Here is a 20,412-nt window from a genome sequence, read left to right as displayed (position 1 = left end):
GTAGGTATCGGAAACTCCTCATGGAAGGATGCTACTATGTAGTCCTTGCTCCCCTTCGGTATGTTCTTCCAATGATCCAAGACGTTGTGCCGAAAAACTTCTTGGCACAACTTTCTCATACAAGCCATCACCTTCTTCCCTCATTATTCATGATGATGGATCCTATTCTATAATCTACAAGGTATCCATACCCCTCTGGGGTATGCCTAAGATGTGTCATCTCCCACCTGCGACGTGGGTACGTGGGTAGTATCTCTTAGAGTAGTACCCATAGGGGTGCCACATGCAGATGGCTACGTGGGTAGTATCTCTCAGAGTAGCACCCATAGGGGTGCCACCTATAGATGGCTGAGAAAAAGCTTGAGTGATTGGAGTAGACATTCCCACAAGTGTGACAAATCCCATAGGTGACGCAACTCCAGCCCGCCACGAGAGCAGAAGTAGCACATGTATCCCGAGTCGACCGTGGGCTCACTACATTCATGTGTCAGAGAGAGAACTAGGGAGAGAGAAAGAGGAGAGAGAAGACTGCAGAAGAGAGAGAAAGACTACAGGAAGAGAGAGAACAAGAGTGATGAGGAGAGAGAAAGACTAGATTTAGAGAGAGAAAGACAGGAAAGAAGGGGAAGCCATAGAAGGTCTGAGCAAGAAGGGAGAGAAAGTCTGTAATTGTATTAATGTGTCAAAAAGATGTGAAAATTCACATCTTCTCTCCTTTTATACCAATGTCAATGTGACATGGCATAATATCAATATTATTAACACTAATTTGTTATTCCCAACTTCTTACAATCCATCCCTTCCCAAAAGTTTTTGTCCTAAAAAACAAACCTAGAAACAACTAGAAAGAAGATGGATAGAATAGAGTACTACTCTGTTTTACAACTTTACAAATGGAAAATGAATGAAAAATGACCATTACATGAGCTGAATTTGAAGAACGGAAGTAAGCCCTAGCTATATATAGGATTTGAAATACTTTAGGAGCAAATGGAGCCATAAAGTCTTCAACAAATAATCCCAGAACAAAGTAGGTAGCTTGTTGAGTAAACAGTCCCTGCTCTGACCAAATCTGCCATAACTTTTGATAGAAGTGTCCAAATGAGATGTACCATATATCAAAACAAATCTCTTGAAGAGTACTTTAAGCCCATATAGATAGCTTAATTCTAAAAATTAGGTACGATAAAATTTGTTCTAAAACAGCGTGTTGTCCTGAACTAGTCTGCATCATTACTAGCTCCATAAGCAATAGGCTTCAGCCACACCAATGTCTCCCTCAAGTATGGATACTCATCCAATATACAATCAGGTCTTCAAGAAGCCTCTTCAAATGGTAAACCTCTCCATTTGATAAAAAATTCCACAATAGAACGTGATCGAAGCTTCTTTTCATGCTGACCTATAACAGCCTCTAGGATGTACTGAACAAGACCATCTTCATCAATGGGTGGTAGCTCATCAACTATATCCACTGGATCACCATAATAGGGCTTGAGCTGACTAACATGGAAGACATTATGAATCTTTGTAGAAGAGGGAAGCTCTAATTTGTATGCCAAATCTCCAATTCTCTTAAGGATCTTGTAAGGGCCATAAAACGTGTGGCAAGCTTATTACTAGATCCATCTTTTAACGTAGAGTACTTGGATTTGGGCACCTTCAACAAAACCAGCTCTCCTTCTTGAAACTCTAAAGGCCTCCTCTTCTCATCAGCATACATCTTCATTTGATCTTGAGCCTTCCTTAGATTCACCTTGCATTGCTAAAGAAGGGTCTGCATTCTTTCCAACTCCTCCTTCCCAAGAGGATTGATCTTTTCATTAAAGATGACTGTGGGTAAGGGCACCTTGTAACCATACAAAGCCTCAAAGTGTGAAACTCCTATGCTCGCATGAGTGGAATTGTTATAAGCAAACTCAGCCAAGTGTAACCAAGAATCCCATGAGGTTTGGACATCATAGCAAAAATGGCGAAGATAAGTCTCCAACCATTTATTAATTCTCTCTATCTGTCCATCAGTTTGAGGATGATAAGCTGTAGATGGAGCCAATTTAGTGCCCATAGATGTAAATACCGCCTGCCAAAAGTTACTCATAAACTTTGAGTCCCTATCATGGACAATCACCTACGGTAATCCATGTAGTCTAAAAATATGCTCCATAAACTGGTTGGCCACTTGAGAAGCAGTAGACTGAATCTTTGTTGGGATAAAATGAGCTGCTTTGGTGAGTCTGTCAACCACCACATAAATACTATTCCACCCCTTCTTAGTAGTAGGTAAGCCAGTAATGAAATCCATAGTAATATGAGTCCATTTACTCGTAGGAATAGGCAATGGTTGTAACAAAACTCCTGGCTTATGGATGCTATCCTTATTTTGCTGACAAGGCATACACTTCATAACGAAGTCCTTGACAGCTTTCCACATTCCTTTCCAATAAAAGCTTTTGTTGATCCTGTCATAAGTCTTGAAAACTCCCAAGTGTCTAGCTAAAGGCGAAGAATGTAACTCCTCCATAATTTTCTACTTAAAAGAAGTAGAGGGAATAACAATCTTGCCTTTCCACCAAATAAGACCATTTTTAAGCTGGTAATGTGAGTTTTCTTCCATAAGACCTTGCTGTAATTTCTGAAAGATTTGGCTGAATTCCTCGTCTAAAAGATAGGCCTCCTGTAGTTCTTCAATCCAGTCATTATGTAATTCTGTCATAGCTGAAACTTTGCACGCCCACATACGAGAAAGAGAATCAGCCACTATGTTATCTTTGCCCCTTGTACGAGTGATGACAAAATCATAATTCTATAATGTAGCTACCCAACGACGTTGCTTTGGACTGAGATTTGACTGAGTAAGGAAATATTTGAGTACCCGGTGATCACTATGTACTCTGAATCGGCTGCCATATAAGTAATGGTGCCACTTCTTGATTGCATGTAGGATAGCCAATATCTCCTGATCGTAAACATTCATGGCCATCTCCTTATCTGTAAGCTTATGACTCTCAAATGCAATTACTCCATGCTCCTGAAGCAAAACAGCCCCAATGCCATGGCCACTGGCATCACACTATATAGTAAACTCTTTGGAGAAATCCGAGCATACTAAAATAGGAGCAGAACTAAGGAGTTCCTTTAACTAGTTGAAGCTGTTATCTACAAGAGCATCCCAAAAGAAAGCCTCCTTCTTCAACCTGTCAGTCAAAGAAGCTGCAATTGCCGCATAATGCTTTAAAAATCGGCGATAAAATGAAGATAGACCAAGGAATCCTCTAAGAGAGGTAGTAGTAGTAGTAGGCGTTAGCCAATCTCTTATGCATTGCACCTTCTTGGGATCAACCTATATTCCATTTTCACTGACTATATGTCCCAAGTATTCCACTTCAGTCTGCATGAAAGAGCACTTCTTCTCCTTAGCAAAAAGCCTATGATGTCTCAATACATAAAAAACGCTCCTCATATGTGCCAAGTGATCCTGTAAAGTCTTGCTATAGATCAAAATGTCATCAAAGAACACCAAGACAAACTGAAAGAGGAAAGGTTGCAAGATCTTATTCATCAGGCTTTGAAAGGTAGATGGAGTGTTTGTAAGCCCAAATGGCATCACCAAGAAATGATAGAACTCATGATCAGTCCTAAAAGCAGTCTTGACATCATCACTCTTTCACATGCGAATCTGATGATACCCTGATCTCAAATCAATCTTCGTGAAGAATTGAGCCCCCTTAAGCTCATCAAGAAAATCATCAATCTTGGGTATAGGATACCTGTTCGTCACTGTTATCTTATTGAGATCCCTATAGTCAATGCACATTCTGAAAGATCCATCTTTCTTTTTGACTAACAGGACTGGAGATGCGTAAGGTGAAGAACTTGGTTCAATGAATCCCATTTCAAGAAGTTCTTTGATTTGCTTGGCTACTTCCTCTTGTTCACACTTTGATAATCTGTAAGGTGGCTTATTGATTGTCTTTGAGTTGGGCTCCAAATCAATGGGGTGATCCACCGCTCTCTTAGGAGGCAATGAAGTAGGTACTTCAAACAAATCTCTATACTCCTCAAGAAGAGCTGTCAAGGCTCGATGGTTTGCTAAATTATTGGGCTAATCCTGTATTTCTTTGTTCAAATGTAAAACAAATATTTGTGAGCGCTTCTTGTACTCTCTTTTGAGTTGTTGAATGGTGATAAGCTGAAAATAAGATCTACTAGGAATTCCCTGTAAATGGATAAGCTGTCCATTGGAGATAAACTCCATATATAACTGTGAGAAATCCATAGTGATCCTGCCTAATGTCATCAACCAATCACAACCAAGTACAATATCTATGGGCTCCATTTCTAGAGTGATGAGGTTTACTTTGGCTTCAAAATTTTCAGCCAATTGCAAAGAAACCTGTGGGCAAATCTGTGTGCTGATTTCTTCTTCACCATTAGCCACTTGAACTCTAATGGGCTGCTGTAAGTCTGTGGGAACACAATTTAACTTTTCCATGATGGACTTATTGACAAAACTATGAGTACTGCCACTGTCTATCAGGACGAACACTGGCTTTCCACATATGCTTCCCTTCATACGAAGTGTATTAGGGCTCTTAGATCCCGTCCAAGCATCCATAGAGATAGAACAATTAGTGGCAGCAAGCGACTCATCACAAGATCCACAGGGTCAAACGGAACATTTCCACCTGGATCAAAAGAAAAACAGTCGGCTAGATCATAAAAGTACTCCTGTCCAACTTCCTCCTCAAGATCTTCATTTTTAGCATTAATTGCCACTGCATTAGCTTCATCTATGTCATCTTCAAAATTCTCAAAAACTCGCATACTCTGAAGCTTAGGCTTGACATTTTTGTATACACACTTTGAAGCATGATCAGGTGTATACTTTTCTCCACACTTGAAACATAAGCCCTTGTCCTTCCTTTCCTTGTAAAGATCCATGGGAATAGATTTGGGATTTGTATTAGCTGAAATGGACTTAGGCTTGTTGTCCCCCTGTTTGAATTCAACTTTCGCACTGTTTGCTATCCTGAAATTACTTTGAGGCCTAGAAGCATTAAATGGAGGATAAGTTGGTACTCGTAAGCTCTCATTAGGCACATGATTACTGCCATAAGTGTTACCAACTTGTCCCTACTTTAAAACAGTCATTGGCTGTCCAAAACCAGGCTAAAATGAAGATTCTTTCCTATACTTTCTTCCATAGCGCTCTGGAAGAACAATAGCTTTGAAAAGTGAAGTAGGATTTTGTGCCATAACATCAGCTGATAAAGACGGTTCCAAACCATACATAAAATTGTGAAGCTTAGCCTCATCACTGATGCTTTCCACATACATGGTCAAGTTGAGGAATTGGTTTGCATACTCTCTTACACTTAGGCCCCTTTGTTCCAAACCATACCATCTCCGTGCTAACTTCTCTTTCTCAAGAGACAAAACAAAGACTTCAGCCACCATAAGTGCCTTGAAAGCTTCCCAATTCTCTACAAATATATTTTCTTTCTTGATATACCTCCACCAAGTATGGGAAAATCCTTCTAGATGCAAGGAAGCAAAGTGAATCTTCATATCATCAGTTTTAGGGTATATATCAAAGTAGGACTCCATCTTAGAGGTCCATTCCTCTAAGTATGATGGTGAAGATGACTGGCCATTAAATTTGGCTAAAACAAATTTGTCCTTAAACTCCCTTTCATGAAAGGGTTGCTGTCCCAAAATTGGCTGATCAGGATTATCAAGTACAGAGCCTCCAAATTGAGACGGAAATCTTCCAACAGGTGGTTGAGAATTACTATGTAATCTTCCTGTTGGTAGAACACCCTAGAATTTTGAGTATGCAGTCCAAAAGCTTGAGTATTGGCCCCATTCAAACTGCCCAAATAGTTATCATGCCTCTGTGAAGCTTCTCCTACTTCGTACTGACTATTTGGAATGCCTCTTCTTCCAATAGTCCCATTTTCATGACCATTTTGATTAGATGGCTGAAGTGGGCTGAAGGGCCACTGCTTGAACAAGCCTTCTCATTAACTTCTCTTGATGCCATTTGCAACGGCATGAATGTAGAGATTTGTGCCATGAGTTGTTCATTGGATTCCACCAACTTATCAATAGAAGCCTTGGTCTGATAAGTAGATAGAACCATCTGCTCCATTCTTTACAAGATGGCCTCATGTTGTTCCCTATGTCTTTGTTCATGGGCACACAGAGTATTATTGAGTATACTAACTTCTCCTTATTGTTGAAGCTCTTCAGGGTTCTCTTGAAGTGTACTATCCATCATGGAATCCCTGATTTTCTGAGCATAATCCTCCTGGACCTTATTTTTTCCTTTATGTCCTGCCATATTAGTGCAGTCCTACAGTACCCCCTGTTAGAAAAACAGCTACAACTTTGGCTAGGAAGCTCCGATTTCAGAAATTTTTTGTGCGAATCGAAGCTAAGAATGCCCTCTTCGAGATGAGCTATAGCACGCTATAACAGGTTTAGGACAGAAAATTCTATAGCTGGATTTCAGAGTCTGAACTGTGCAGTCCTACACCCTCTGTCTAGACCTATAAGTGCCCTATTTTGACTCTGTAATGCAAGATAGTAACCCCAAATGGCTACCAAACCCTGCAAAAGGGTATATAGGACCTGTGGGTACCCTGTAGTACATGCACCTGTGCTTCAGTAATAAATGGTGTACCGATAACCACCTGTAAATACCTTGTAAGTGACTTGTAAATTCCCTATTTTACCCTGTTTTGGTCCTGTAGGTACTTGAGTCCTTGGAAAGTCTTCAACCTTTAATCCTCCACTCGATGTACCTATGTGAGTGATAAAACGGCATGACAGGCTCCCTAAACGGGCTCTGAATCACCGGGAGGTGGGCAAAGTTTCCCCCGGGTCAATTGGTTGCACCCCTTCGGGATCTTCGATAGTGAGGGAGGGTCACCTCTCTTTCGTCCCACTATCTCCCCCGGCATCCACCTTTTTCCTCGGTGGGAATATCAACATGGCAGAGGCTAGTGTTCTAAGCAATCAGCATGATATACATTTCTGAAATATTCATTCAGCCTTTCATGAGATGCAATTGAATGAGATTTTGAAAAATTGGGATAGAAGAAGGGTCTTACCGATGCAATTCAGCGACTCATTGATTGCTAGTACTTACCCTTTTACAATATTTCAACTTGGGCAAAAGAAATTTAGCCAATCAATCATATTAACTACTCCAGGTGATTGTTAGGCAAGAAGTTCAGGGGTTTGAGAGAAATGAACAGATCTTAGTGCTGAACTTCCATGAAACCTGCAGGAAACTCCAGGAAAGGGGAAAGAGAACTCCCTCTTTTCAAAGTAACCACAGTTTGTTCCCAAACTAACCCCGGTTAACCATCCTTTACCCTAGTTACCACCATTTTTGCATGAAATTTAATGACGTCCAGCCATTTAAGCCATTATCCGCCATATTTGACCTTGGATATCTCTAGATGTAGTATCTTACTAACTGTAGATGTCCTGCAGCACTCCATTAGTCACTGTCTTGTGCCATTTTTGTTTGAAATTGATTTTGAAATAGGAAAATGGGACTGAAAATGGAAGAAAAGAATGGATCAAAGACTCAAGCTCTGATACCACTTGTCAGAGAGAGAACTAGGGAGAGAGAAAGAGGAGAGAGAAGATTGCAGAAGAGAGAGAAATACTGCAGGAAGAGAGAGAAGAAGAGTGAGGAGGAGAGAGAAAGACTAGATTTAGAGAGAGAAAGACAGGAAAGAAGGGGAAGCCATAGAAGCTGTGAGCAAGAAGGGAGAGAAAGACTGTAATTGTATTAATGTGTCAAAAAGATGTGAAAAATTACATCTTCTCTCCTTTTATACCAATGTCAGTGTGACATGGCATAATATCAATATTATTAACACTAATTTGTTATTCCCAGCTTCTTACATCATGTCTCCGTAGCATCCCCTAGAACCACTCCCTCCGTCTGGCCCAAGTGTGGAGCATCGACCTTGTCTGCTGGAAACTGAAGCATCAAAGTGTACCGAAGTAGATCTAATAGAACAGCCTGATGGTGTTTGAGACAGCTCCTGGTCCGCTATATCTCTGAATTGAGCCATATGATCTAAAGACATACACGTAAAGATCTCCTATAGCTCCTCGTCCCTCATTCCTCGACTCATCGTGCTGATCTAAATATACACAAAGGTCACCTACACAGACTAAAATTGATGTTAGCATAATCAATATAAATCATATAAAGCACGGCAATATAAATCTTTAAGAATGATCTTACTTAAAATGCATATCTTATGTACCCTTATAAGTGATTCATCAACAAATTGAGTAGGTGGATGCTCCAAGTATGAAGTACCCTATGGTCCCATGTCAATCTCTTGACACAACTCCGCATACACTGGAAGGTCGATAGACATGTCACCACAAAAGGATGAGTCCACCTCATTCTCAAAGAATTCTTAGACTCCTATATTTCCATCATTATTACCTGATTCTAGCTCCTTTACATGCTCCAATCTTTCGGTGGCCTCCACCCCTTGCAATATTGACCTCTCTATTTGTATATTGTCCTCATTGATGCTCGGAACATTGCTTTGATCATATACTCTTGCACTTCAGGGAGCTGAAGGTATAACATACGACCATTGAGGTTGTCGGGGGTTTGGATAGAAAATTACCTCTTCAAAAATCACGTACAAGAGAGATTTAACTTTTGTGACATGTATCATGTCGTAATAGAATTTAAAAAAAAATGATTTCATACACCTATTTACAATGGACCAGCAACACAAACGTGTCGCGCAAATCGGTCCATTTTTTTTCAGAATCTATTTCGAGAAATCCAGATGGACCTCATCAAACTGTTGCTCTAGCTCCTTCAAGTACCACTTTGAACCACTGTACATCAAGTAGGATCATGGAGAAGATACGGTCATCCACCATGACAATACTTTGCAAGTTTCCAAAATACTCCATCTCATCTATAACCATGTTTGTATCTGTTGCTCATCGTCGGTTCTCTTGCTCGAACTTTGCCATGATACCATAATCTTTTCTAGAGCGCATTTTGTCAATATGCCATCCGCATGACCATGCCGCACTATAGATTTTGTAATGTACATTGAAACACTCAATTAGTTGTCTCATATAAAATATAGATACGACAAACCCTAAACACGTCATCACCTTTGGACTACATCCCCTCGAGAATTTCCATTCCTCAGTAGAGACCTCCACCCCTTCGCGAGACGCTACGGTCAAAGCTCCATGGAACCATCATGTGGACATAAACCACAACATCTCCTCCATGCCCTCAGGATATCGAATCGGTCGATGGCATGCAAAAATTCAGATCACGCTTTTTCCTGATCTTTCCTAGCTTGCTGGTACCTAGCAAGCCATGTCTCCACGGAGGCATGGTGCAATATACAAAAGCAATTCACTTTCTCCTCCATTGCAGCATCCATTCTTTTTTCTATCCCATTTTCAACCACCACATCTCTGGTAAGTCTATCATCGTCCTTCAGGGACCATAGCATATTGTTATCTGACTTCACCATTGGTAGCCATTGTGAAATATGCACTAACGCCTCAGACACGAACCAACCTTCAACCATGCTACCTTCTAACCAAGCTCGTTGTTGCACAAAGTCTTTCAGGGTTTTAGTGAAGCGCTTTAAGAAGAACATCCATCACATATGGACAAGTCCAACAATCTCCACTTCATCCACAAGATCACAAGAAGGTGGATTTGTATTGTGAGCATGCTGGTAGGCAGGTATTTCTCAAGGAGATAGACCGTCTCCACTGCTCCTCGCCTTACGGATTCAATAGAGGAAGTCTTAATCTCCTTCTGTGAGATCCATTGCACTAAAGTTGACAACCTGTAAATCGCCCTGTGTATTTGTGGACTAAGGTATCGTGTGATCGCGATCAGTAGTACAAACTGCCACAAATGAGGAAGCATTACGAACAACGACTACACTCCAAATAGCAAAATATACAGGCACTTACAATCCATTTGTAGTAAAAACCTTACATATCTTATGCCAAGCATGGGATTTTAGCCCTGATAATTGGTCGTCTTTAGAAAACATGGACCTGAGAGAATGCATCATACTCGTTGGAGTGTGGATAGACTTGACTATTTGCTTCACAATGTACTCTTCTTTAGTGAACAAAACCTAAGGAGCACCAGGTAGCTTCAAAAAACCATCAGCAGTCGACTGCGGCCAAAGCACCTCCATCTTACCTATCTCCTTTAAATACATTAGTGCCCCTACAATGTCTCTCTTTCCTGTGATATGGTCCCATAGTAAGCTGCCCACGTTCTTGAAAATATACATGGGATCCAACAAGTGGTTGATTTATAAGTGGGTCCAATACGACAACTTGCAGAAAATTAAGAAATGTCACATTCTATTTGTATATGACTTTGTGTGGACCATTTTCAGCTCGTACTAGCTTTGGGCATTCATACGTGTTGGAGGTCGTCCAGCAAAACCTTCCCTGAGTTCATGACCCTCTGGCAAGAAAGTGGCATGTCCTTGATATACCATCTTCCTCATGGTTTGTGACCTTCAGGAGTCTAATTGTGGTCCATACAATGGACATGCATGATAACCTGAGGTAACGAGACATGTCCCAACACCTCTATCCAGTGAATACAAACTTGCACGAGCTATGATAGATATTACCAACGAGAATAGAAGTCTATTTACTTGAGCACTCTTCGAATCCCAAAAAGTCATGCATAGTACACATGAGGATGGCTCGAATATTGGTAGACCGTCGACCATCATGCTTGCTCATATCTTCCACGGTGACCCCCTCCTCCCACAAAATCATAAGCTCATCGACTAATGGACGAATATACACATCCATATTTTTGACTTTGTAGCAGCCGGAAACGAGCAAGCTAAGGATGAGATGTCCTCTCTTCGTAGAAAGCCATGGAGGGATATTGTAGTTGACAAGGACTATAGGCCACACACTGTAAGAAGTTGAGCGCATAAGACTAAATGGGTTTACGCCATCCATAGCAAGATTGATCCAAAGATTCTTTGGCTCTCAGGAAAAGCCTGGAAAGGTAAGTCAATGTGGCTCCATGTGCGTGAATCCATTGATATTCATTGAACTCCATCTGTGGATCTATTTTGCGCATGCCACATTGTCAAGTTCTCCATATCGGATGTATGAAACATGTGGTTTATGCGGGGGATAAGCAAAAAGTGTCCAAGAACTTTTTGAGGGATGGTTTGTTCTTGCAAGTCCTATCGATACCTGTGAACACCACACTTTGGACATGTCTCCATAGTCTCATATTCTCCTCGAAATAGTATGCAATCGTTGATACATGCATGGATGATGTTATAGTCTACGCCAAGCTTTCATAAAAAATATCACGCATCATCACGAGACTCAGGCATGGTATTTACAAGTGGTAATATATGATACTTCAACAACCTGAAAAAAATCATAAAACACCATGAAAAAGCACAATTTTTTTTATGATAGTACTGAAAAGAAATCAACGAAGCGTACGTACAAGGTATCTAAACAACTTGGTCACACTCGCATCACTCCACCTATATTTTGCTTATACACTTAGGAGTGTAAGCAATGTCTTTAGGCGAGATACTCGGCACCCATCATATAATGGTATGGATGCTTCCTCTCTAAGTGGATCAGATGTCTCGACATCCATAGGCATCAATGTATCAATCATTGCCTCCATCTCAAGCGCAAGATTGTAAGAAAGTCTTAAAGGCTGCCTCTCTCCTCTGGTATTGACAGTATAGATTGGGTAGTATCTTCCAAATGGTGGATTGGCTCAGGCACTCCATCCATTGCATGCCCACAAACTCTTCTAACTGGCCGCAAAGGGTGCACTCCTCCTTGGAATGAGACGTCACCTCCCTGGATAGAAAATTTGCCAGTCACACCCAATGTTTTTGTATATGATATTCAAATAGCTTGTGAATACAATGCATGATTGATATACACTTTTCTTACCGTTTGCTCAAAATCTAAGATTGCCTCATCAATGATCTCTGATTGAAACTCACCGAAGCATCATACGTGTTCTATAAACAATCAACGTTTTCATCTATTTGCCAGCTTACATTGAGAGCAAGGACATGGGACATGCTGATTAAGATATGCCTCGCGATCTTTAACATCACGACCTTTTTCATTTTCCATTTGGTCTGCATTACGACAAACAATTGATTTTTGTTATCATTTTTTTTTTCTTTCTTAAATTGTTTGAGAATGGATTTTTTCTATTGTAACTCAACAAAATTAACATATGTAAAGTCTCCACCCACCCACAAATTTATGTATGTCAGAGCGTTTCCTATCTCGTGGTATTGCACCAGACCTCACCGGACCTCACCACCACCACCACCACCACTACTACTATTACTACTATTACTACTACTACTACTATCACTACTACCATGACTACCACAACAACAACAAACAAGAAAAGAAGAAATTAAACAACAACTACTACTACTACCACTACCGCTACCACTACTACTACTACGACTACCACCACAACAACAAACAAGAAAATAAGAAATTAAACAACAACAACTACCACTACCACTACCATTACGACTACCACTACCACTACCACTACCACTACTACGACTAGCACAACAACAACAAATAAGAAAAGAAGAAATAAAACAAAAATAACAACAACAACTACTACTACTGCTACTATTGCAAAAAAAAAGAATAAATTAAAGAACCACTACTATTACTACAAACAAGAAAATAAGAAATTAAAGAACTACTACTACTATCACCACTACTACTACTACCACTACAAACAAGAAAAGAAGAAATTAAAGAACTACTACTACTACTGCTGCTATTGCTGCTACTACTACAAACAAGAAAAGAAGAAATTAAAGAGCATAATCTTACCCTCTCTTTGTTTCTTATTCATTCATTCTCCTCTCTCCCTCCCTCTCTCTCTCTTTCTCTCTTTCTCTATTATGTTTAATGTTTTTTTCCTATCTCTCTCGTTCCTTCTTTTCTTTTCTCTCTTTCTCTCCCTCTCTCTTTCTCTCTCAATAAACATGATTTTTAACAAAACCAAGCAAAAGAAAAGGAGAAAAAACAAAAAAAAAGCAAGAGGATTAAACAATGCACTCACTGCAAAGGCCGCAGGATGGATTCGGTAGCTCCTCTGCGCAACGGCGGCTCCTCTTCGCCCTCCGTACACTTCCTACTATTCTTCGCAAATGGCAGCGGCAGTGGTGAGAAGATTTCCTTCTCCCTCTTTCTCTCTTTCTCTCCCTCTCCCTCTCAAATGAAAGATGTAGTTCACTCTCCCTTTCGTTCTCTCTTCGTTCATTCGTGCAAAATAATGCGATCGGATTTCGGCTCGTGTTTTTTCACCTGAGTACCATCACTATTTGCATAACGACACAAATAGCGACGCCGCTAGGACTACATCGTACTATACAAAGTGTTACCTTCATATGGGCATGTTACCAAGTGATGGTAAGCTCCACATACTATGAATTCCTTGTATGGGCCTAGTTATATAAATTCAACCATATTTTTCTATTATATACAATAGTAAGGAGCCTCCATTATGCTATTCTAAAATCACTTCAACTTAGCATTCTTCATCTACTTCAAGCATCCACTTATTGTAGACAAGCATACACAACTGGTATTGATCCCTATGTTCAAAGATTTATGCTAAAAATTCAAGATAGGAACGTGTAGCATGAATGTTGTATTTTTCTCTATTTCCCATAGCTCATATGAGCCACAAACTCACTCCTTTGCCACCCCAATCAATACCTTGAAGGTCCAGGAGTATTCAGCTTTGTTCCTCTTTACCAAAGCCTCCAACTTGCATGATTATGAACACCCTTCTTCTCCATGGTTTTTCCTAGCCCTCCATAATAGTTTTAGATGATTTGCATCTTTTTTCTCCTATGCCTTGTTGGCCCTATTCTCCTCTCTTTTCTCCACTTTCCCTTGTCTAGCTCCCATATAACCTATCTTTCCATGTCCTATGTATAGAGATCCCAAAAGGCACAAATTTATAGGTTTTCATCTGCCTTCATAGTATGGACATAAAATCATATGATACCACAATCTAAATGCATAAATGATATGTGATGTATTCAGTACTATACAACTACACTTGTTTTAGAAAATTCAAGATCCCTCTCTATTATTTGACCAATTGACACAATATTATTTGTTATGCTAGGGATATACATGAAATCACCTTAATTGTTTGCCTCTAATCATTATTTGCTTCTATGGGTACACTCCCCACATGAATAATATTATGTTTACTATCATCACTTGTGTGCACAAGTGATGCTTGAATCACTAGATTCATGCTTCCAAACTACTTGAGATGTGATGTCACATGATTACATACCACACTTCATTTGGTTTGTAAATAGCACCAAATGCAAGATGCATAGCTTTAAAAACATCCTACATGAGATTGATCATTGATGCACGATTACTTTGAAAATTTTCCTAGTCATATACCCTCCTCTTTCTAGCATATCCTTCTCTAAACTAATTATTTTGAGCCTAATTTCCTTGATGATTTTGGTAATTATGCTGGCATATTCTTATTGTCGAACATATCCTTTTTCCTTTTCCTCTATGTTGGCTACCATTGGCCACTAATGCATGGTCATATTTGCTAGATCTTGCATTAATACTAGTGCCAAAATGATCCCTTCTTTTATTAGCCTTGTTTCTTCACTAATAAACAGTGGGATGAGAACATTGAATGTTCTAATATTCTCTGCAATATTTATACTAGTGGGAGAGGACTCATACTCTTTTTCCAATGTAGGCAAGTTCCTACTAAGCTATCATCATGAAGACCTACATCAATACTCCTCAACCAAGACATAATCTTCTAGATCATTAATGCATAGACTTGAATACTCAAGGATTCCCTCTCTACATCATGTAAGCCTTGCATTCTCAAGGATTCCCTCTCTACATCATGTAAGTCTTGCATAAGGTGTAGCTTGTAAGCTAGTAGCCATTTCTTATGATGTTAGAAACTTTGTCTAATTTTGACTATAAATCAACAAATTCTTTCTTTAGTTTTGCTCAATAACTTTGAAACAAACCATCAACCACTTCAAATGAATAAGAATGCATGTATAGTAGCAACCTTCAATGAGTAGTTGTCCCAAAATAGGTCTAGACTATTCTATGTCAATAGAGATGTGTAAACCTTACAGAATGAAGTATGTAACCATAGAAATTTGTAAAGCTTATGCTCTTCAACTTCAGTTCTTGAACACCTCAAGGTGACATTGGTGAAGGGCATGACAAGCTTTCATTTCCTTGCATGAATTCGACAAGATGCTCTTTGTTGATAAAGAATAATGGAAGATAACCCCAAAATGATTTATTGAAACATCCTCCATCTTCTTTCTTTGCTAGTCATGATGAGACCTTGTAGAACTTCAAAGCTAATCATACTCTTCATGAGCATCCATGTATCCTTCGAAAAGCCTCACAACCACCATTGAACTCTTTATGAGCTCTAATACCATGTTGCAATTTGATAGGTGTCATATACGCACACACTTATAGACAACAATGGTGAAATGGAGCTGTTTGAGATTGTCTTATATTTCTTAATGTGCATACTCCAAATGAGCTTGTTGCTACTCAATGATTGGAAATGTGCCTTATATATCTTTTTGGCACTCACTACATACACAAGTACTCTATCTCCAATTAGATACAAAATAAGGATGGATTATCTATTCTTCTTATTTACCATGCATCATGTGCTCCATCCATCTAGTGTGAGCAAGTGGATATTATAGTCCGCGATCATTGTATGCTTCAAATATTTCCACACCATGGATTTGTGCACTTCCTCACAAAATTGGCTATTCCATGAAAGAAACCCTAGACCACTCTTCAACCCAAGCCAAGTTTATGGTTAGGGTAGTAAAAGTTATTCTGAATTTGTATGCCAACTTGCACAAAACCTAGCCTTTCCTTCCTTGTTGTGGCTTCCTCTAGTGTCATCACATCTTCCCTAGACTCTATTTGGGTATCCAAAAAACACTCCACGAGCCGTTGGTAACAATATCATTTTGATTTTTACAACCTACAAATACAGAAAGGGTGCATTCATACTTGGGGAAGTTACTATATCTATATCCTCTGCATCACGTGCAAATATCCTTAGATTTTGTGAGTTTTTTAAAAATAGAATATAACCATTTTTTTTTCAATCTATAAATAACCCCTTTATATTACACCTTTATGTATTTAAGAAATGTATAAGTATAGTATTTTAAAAATACCTTATTTTGAACCCATGTGATGCACACATATATTGATGAGTAACTTACCCGAGCATCCATAAAACAAAGTTCTACATACATTTGGTTGTATTTATAGAAAGAACATGCACACACACAAAGAGATATTCCGCCTTTACTAGCTTGCTCTAAAGTTACCTAGCACATGCAAGTGGCTTGCTTATTAAGCTCGGATATTTGTAAAAGGATGATTTTTCTACGTCCAGTAGTTAGGATATCATCATCTGTCACGTAACTTTTTGTCCAAGTCATTAGCATTCTATACAAAAGAGTTTTTCCCTTGAAAAGAGAGATTGGCAACCATCTATTAGCTCTGGAGGGAAGGACTATGCCAGGAGGAAGCGCTCAGGAAGGAACTGTGGTGGGCGGTCCACAGCTTGGGGTCCCGGGCCATGGCCCATGCATGCTCCATGACGCGACTGTCCTTGGGGAGGTGATAGCCGCCCACCACGCAAGCCTGGCTAGACATCCGGGGCGTCAGGAACGGCCCTGGCACGTGCAGGCGCAACTTCTCCTTCACTACAGCCCTCAGATACCCCATCCTCGCCACGTCCTCTTCCTCCACCATCCTCTCCCTGCCCACCGCCTCGTCCGCCTCCTTCTGTAGCTTCGCCAGCTCCTCTGAGTTAGCCATGAGCTCCGCCTTTGCCCAATCCAATGTCAAGCTGCTTGCTGAATCAATCACTCCCACAAGAAGCTCCTGCGAAAGCACAGGCCAAGGAGAATTAGAAGAACCACGAGTCTATTATAAAGCATTCTGTCTCCTACCATAAAGGAATTTGTGAAACCACGAGTACCTGGAGTAGCTGCTTCACCCTGTCCTTGTTTTCCGGGAAGCCAGCCAAGAGCACGCCTAGGAAGCTGCCAGCTGCTGCCTCTTCGCTGCACGCATCCACACCATAGATTTTATCTTGGCCCTGATACAGCTCGTATTGCTTGATCAACTCCTCCAGCAGCTCATCGATCTTCGCGTGATGTTCATCGAGGGATCGCTTGATTTTGAGGTCCAGGAATCCGAGGACGGGTATAAAGTCGCCAATCATGTTCGACTCGAACAAAAGAGTGCTCTTATGCATAACCTCCTTGAGCCGTTGGATGTGTGACATGTCGTCCTGGCGCTTGCGGACCGTGATTCGGAAGACAAGGTTCTCGAGCAGGGAGTCGATGTGACAGGTGAGGTCAAGGCAGGTGCCGGCGGAGGATTGGATCTTGGAGATGGCGTGGTTGATCTCCTGGTCTAGGATGGGCTGGAAGGAGAGGGGGCTCTTGGGGTTGAAGAGGTGGAGGGTGGCAAACTGACGGAGATCCTGCCAGGCGGGGCCGAGGTCAGCCATGACGAGGGTGTTGCCGGTGCCGAACTGCAGGAGGCGCCAGGCCTCCATGGGCAGCCGGTTCGCCAACACCTTGTCCTGGTGCTGCAGCACCGGGCTGCTGATTACCACCGTGTCAGCGTACCCCAGGCGCAGGTGCAATATCGGCCCATACTTGCTTGCTAGCTGAGCCAGGTTTCGGTGGATGAGCCTCCCGCGAGCAGCTAAATGAAACAGGTTTCCTATCACCGGCCATATTGGCCATGGTCCTGGTGGTAATCCCCTCCATCGCCTGCTATTCTGTAACACAACGTAGCACAATAGCACCACCAGCCCGCCTGTCACCAAACTACTTAGCACTTCCAGTCACACAACCTCCATGTCGCCGATTCTCATCCACCCTTTGGGCTACTGCGAGTCCTGACTACCACAATCTTTCCCTGGGTACTCAGCCTTCGTATCCTTGCCACAGAGCTTGAGGTATCTACGGTGTAAAGACGAACTTACAAGGCACCACTCTGACAACTTACAAGGACCGCGTAGTTTGTCATTTTCTATGGCACTAATGTATAGTAACAGTAAATTACTCCTGCTCTTAGAATGGGTAATTTAGAGAGGATGAAGCCCTCCCATTTTATAAATTCTGTTCAATTACATCAATCAACACAACTCACCTCTCAGCTAAGTGTTTTGTACATATGTATGGTGGTCGGCTAACACAAATCACCTCTCAGCTGAGTGTTTTGTACATAACTTGGTCGGTGGATTACGAAAGGCCCATGGAGCTTTGTCACATGCAATAGAATTAACTCCTTTTGGAAAAGCATACTTGTTCTAAGGCAAAAGTTTTAGCAATCTAGAGGAGCATGGGTGTTCACACTAGTGGTGGAAGTGCATGGAAATGTGTGTTAATTCTTTGTATAACATCTTCCATTGATGAATTTGTTATTCGAAGGATGTGAGGCCACTAGAAGTTGTGATCATATGGTAGAAAACAACCTTCTTATTTCAAATGAAATGTACGTAGGTTACATCATCACACACCTCCTCTTTTTCCTCATGTCTTCTAGTGTGATCCTAGCCTAAGGCACATTAACTACTTGAGAGACGTAAGCTCTAAAGTATCACATTGAAGGTTTGAATAATTTAATTTGTTGTACCTTGATGTCCATATTCCTTGGTTTTAGAGCCTGTGTGAGAATGAAGCTAGAGACCACTACAATCATTATAAGTTAATTACATAGAAGGCACAAATTTCAAAACAAATGATGACATACTAACTAAACATGTTTATTATATGGAATGATACAAAGAGGCATGATCAGATATGGAAGTCTGAAGAGTAGAAGTGAAACATCAAAGCAATGTTCAAGAAAAATACATGTAGGATTTAATGGAGGAACCCCCCCTCCTCTTAAGGTTGTTTGGGACTTCTTGAAGTTGGTCAAATTTAAAAGACTAGTGCTTGTGTCATTCCTTTTTCACAAGGCAACATGAAGCCATAACCTTTTTTAAAGAGTAACTCATAACTTTAGCCTCGACCAACATGCATAAGAGAAAATTTATCAAATCAAATAAAAGATATCAAGAACTCACACCAGGTGCTCTATGCCTAGATTATCCTAGTGTGAGAATGGTTGAAGCTCTATGTTTAAATTCTCCTCGTGCTCTGCATCGCAAGAATAGCTAGTGCTCTACATAGAAACAATTAGGACGTAATGCAAATATAATAACATATATTGATATAATACATACATGATTTGTAATGTTATTAATAAATTTAAAAAATCATTATTGCAATGATGGTCACTTTGCAGTATATGTAATAATATGCTATATAGTATATGGTATTTAAATATTATCATAATATTATAAAAATATATCAATATACAATAATGCTAATTTAATATTACATTACTATATTTATAGAAGTTGTACAATATACTTTATTAACAATATAAGTGTATATACTACATAATATGTATTATCAATGTAATAGTCAAAACTACCTCTAGTTTTTATTACATATATTTTATTATTTAATTTTTACTATTAGTATATATTATTTAAATATTATTTTTATTTTTATGAGAGAAGTTATTTACAAATATATATTCTTAGATTATGCTTAAAGCAATATAAAATAATTCTAATATCAAGTATTAATATTAATCTTTAAACAATAAATCATTTATTAAAATAATTTCAAGTAACTTTTAAGATCAAAATATTTTAAATTCTTATATAATTTATTACATTAGACTTAGTTATCAATTTGAAGTACTATATTTTAATTAAATTGATTTTTAATATAAAAATACAAATCAATAATCAATATTGTAATACCATGTCAACTTGGAAAATTTGTATTATAAATTAGATTTATATATTTGAATATTTCATTCGAAATATTATATTACTATGTACTTTGAATTATAGCATCATGTACTTAAATTTATGTAAATGTGTAAATGTATATTAGATGAACGCAAGTATATTTATGTTTTATACATGTGTCTCCATTTGTGTTGTCAAATAAGCACGCATACTCCCTTCTCATTATTTGTATGTCCTCTCTCTCTCTCTCTCTCTCTCTCTCTCTCTCTCTCTCTCTCTCTCTCTCTCTCCCCTTTCTTTCCTCTCCCCTAACTCTCATCTTCTTCTTTTTCTTGTTGTTGTTGTTATTGTTATTGTTATTGTTCTTCTTCTTCTTCTTCTCTCTCTCTCTATACACATGTGTCTATGTG

At 39.7% G+C, this 20,412-nt stretch overlaps 1 protein-coding gene across 1 annotated transcript; it reads right to left on the bottom strand.

Annotated features, from left to right (window-relative positions):
- Nucleotides 1-16,662: 16,662 nt before the first annotated feature.
- LOC148010906 (cytochrome P450 CYP736A12-like) lies at nucleotides 16,663-18,046 on the bottom strand. Its single transcript, XM_087671593.1, has 3 exons — nucleotides 18,041-18,046; nucleotides 17,153-17,965; nucleotides 16,663-17,055 (listed from the first exon to the last, which is right to left on the bottom strand). The coding sequence occupies exons 1-3, from the start codon at nucleotides 18,044-18,046 to the stop codon at nucleotides 16,663-16,665; spliced, it is 1,212 nt and encodes a 403-aa protein (XP_087527719.1).
- Between the last annotated feature and the right edge of the window lie 2,366 nt (nucleotides 18,047-20,412).

Source organism: Lygodium microphyllum, chromosome 29 (assembly GCF_053477565.2).
Source record: "Lygodium microphyllum isolate KBCC chromosome 29, Lygodium_microphyllum_v1.1.10, whole genome shotgun sequence".
NCBI classification, from domain to species: Eukaryota; Viridiplantae; Streptophyta; class Polypodiopsida; order Schizaeales; family Lygodiaceae; genus Lygodium; species Lygodium microphyllum.
The sequence above is the reverse complement of the archived record's forward strand: the minus strand, read 5'-3'. Positions and strand labels throughout refer to the sequence as shown.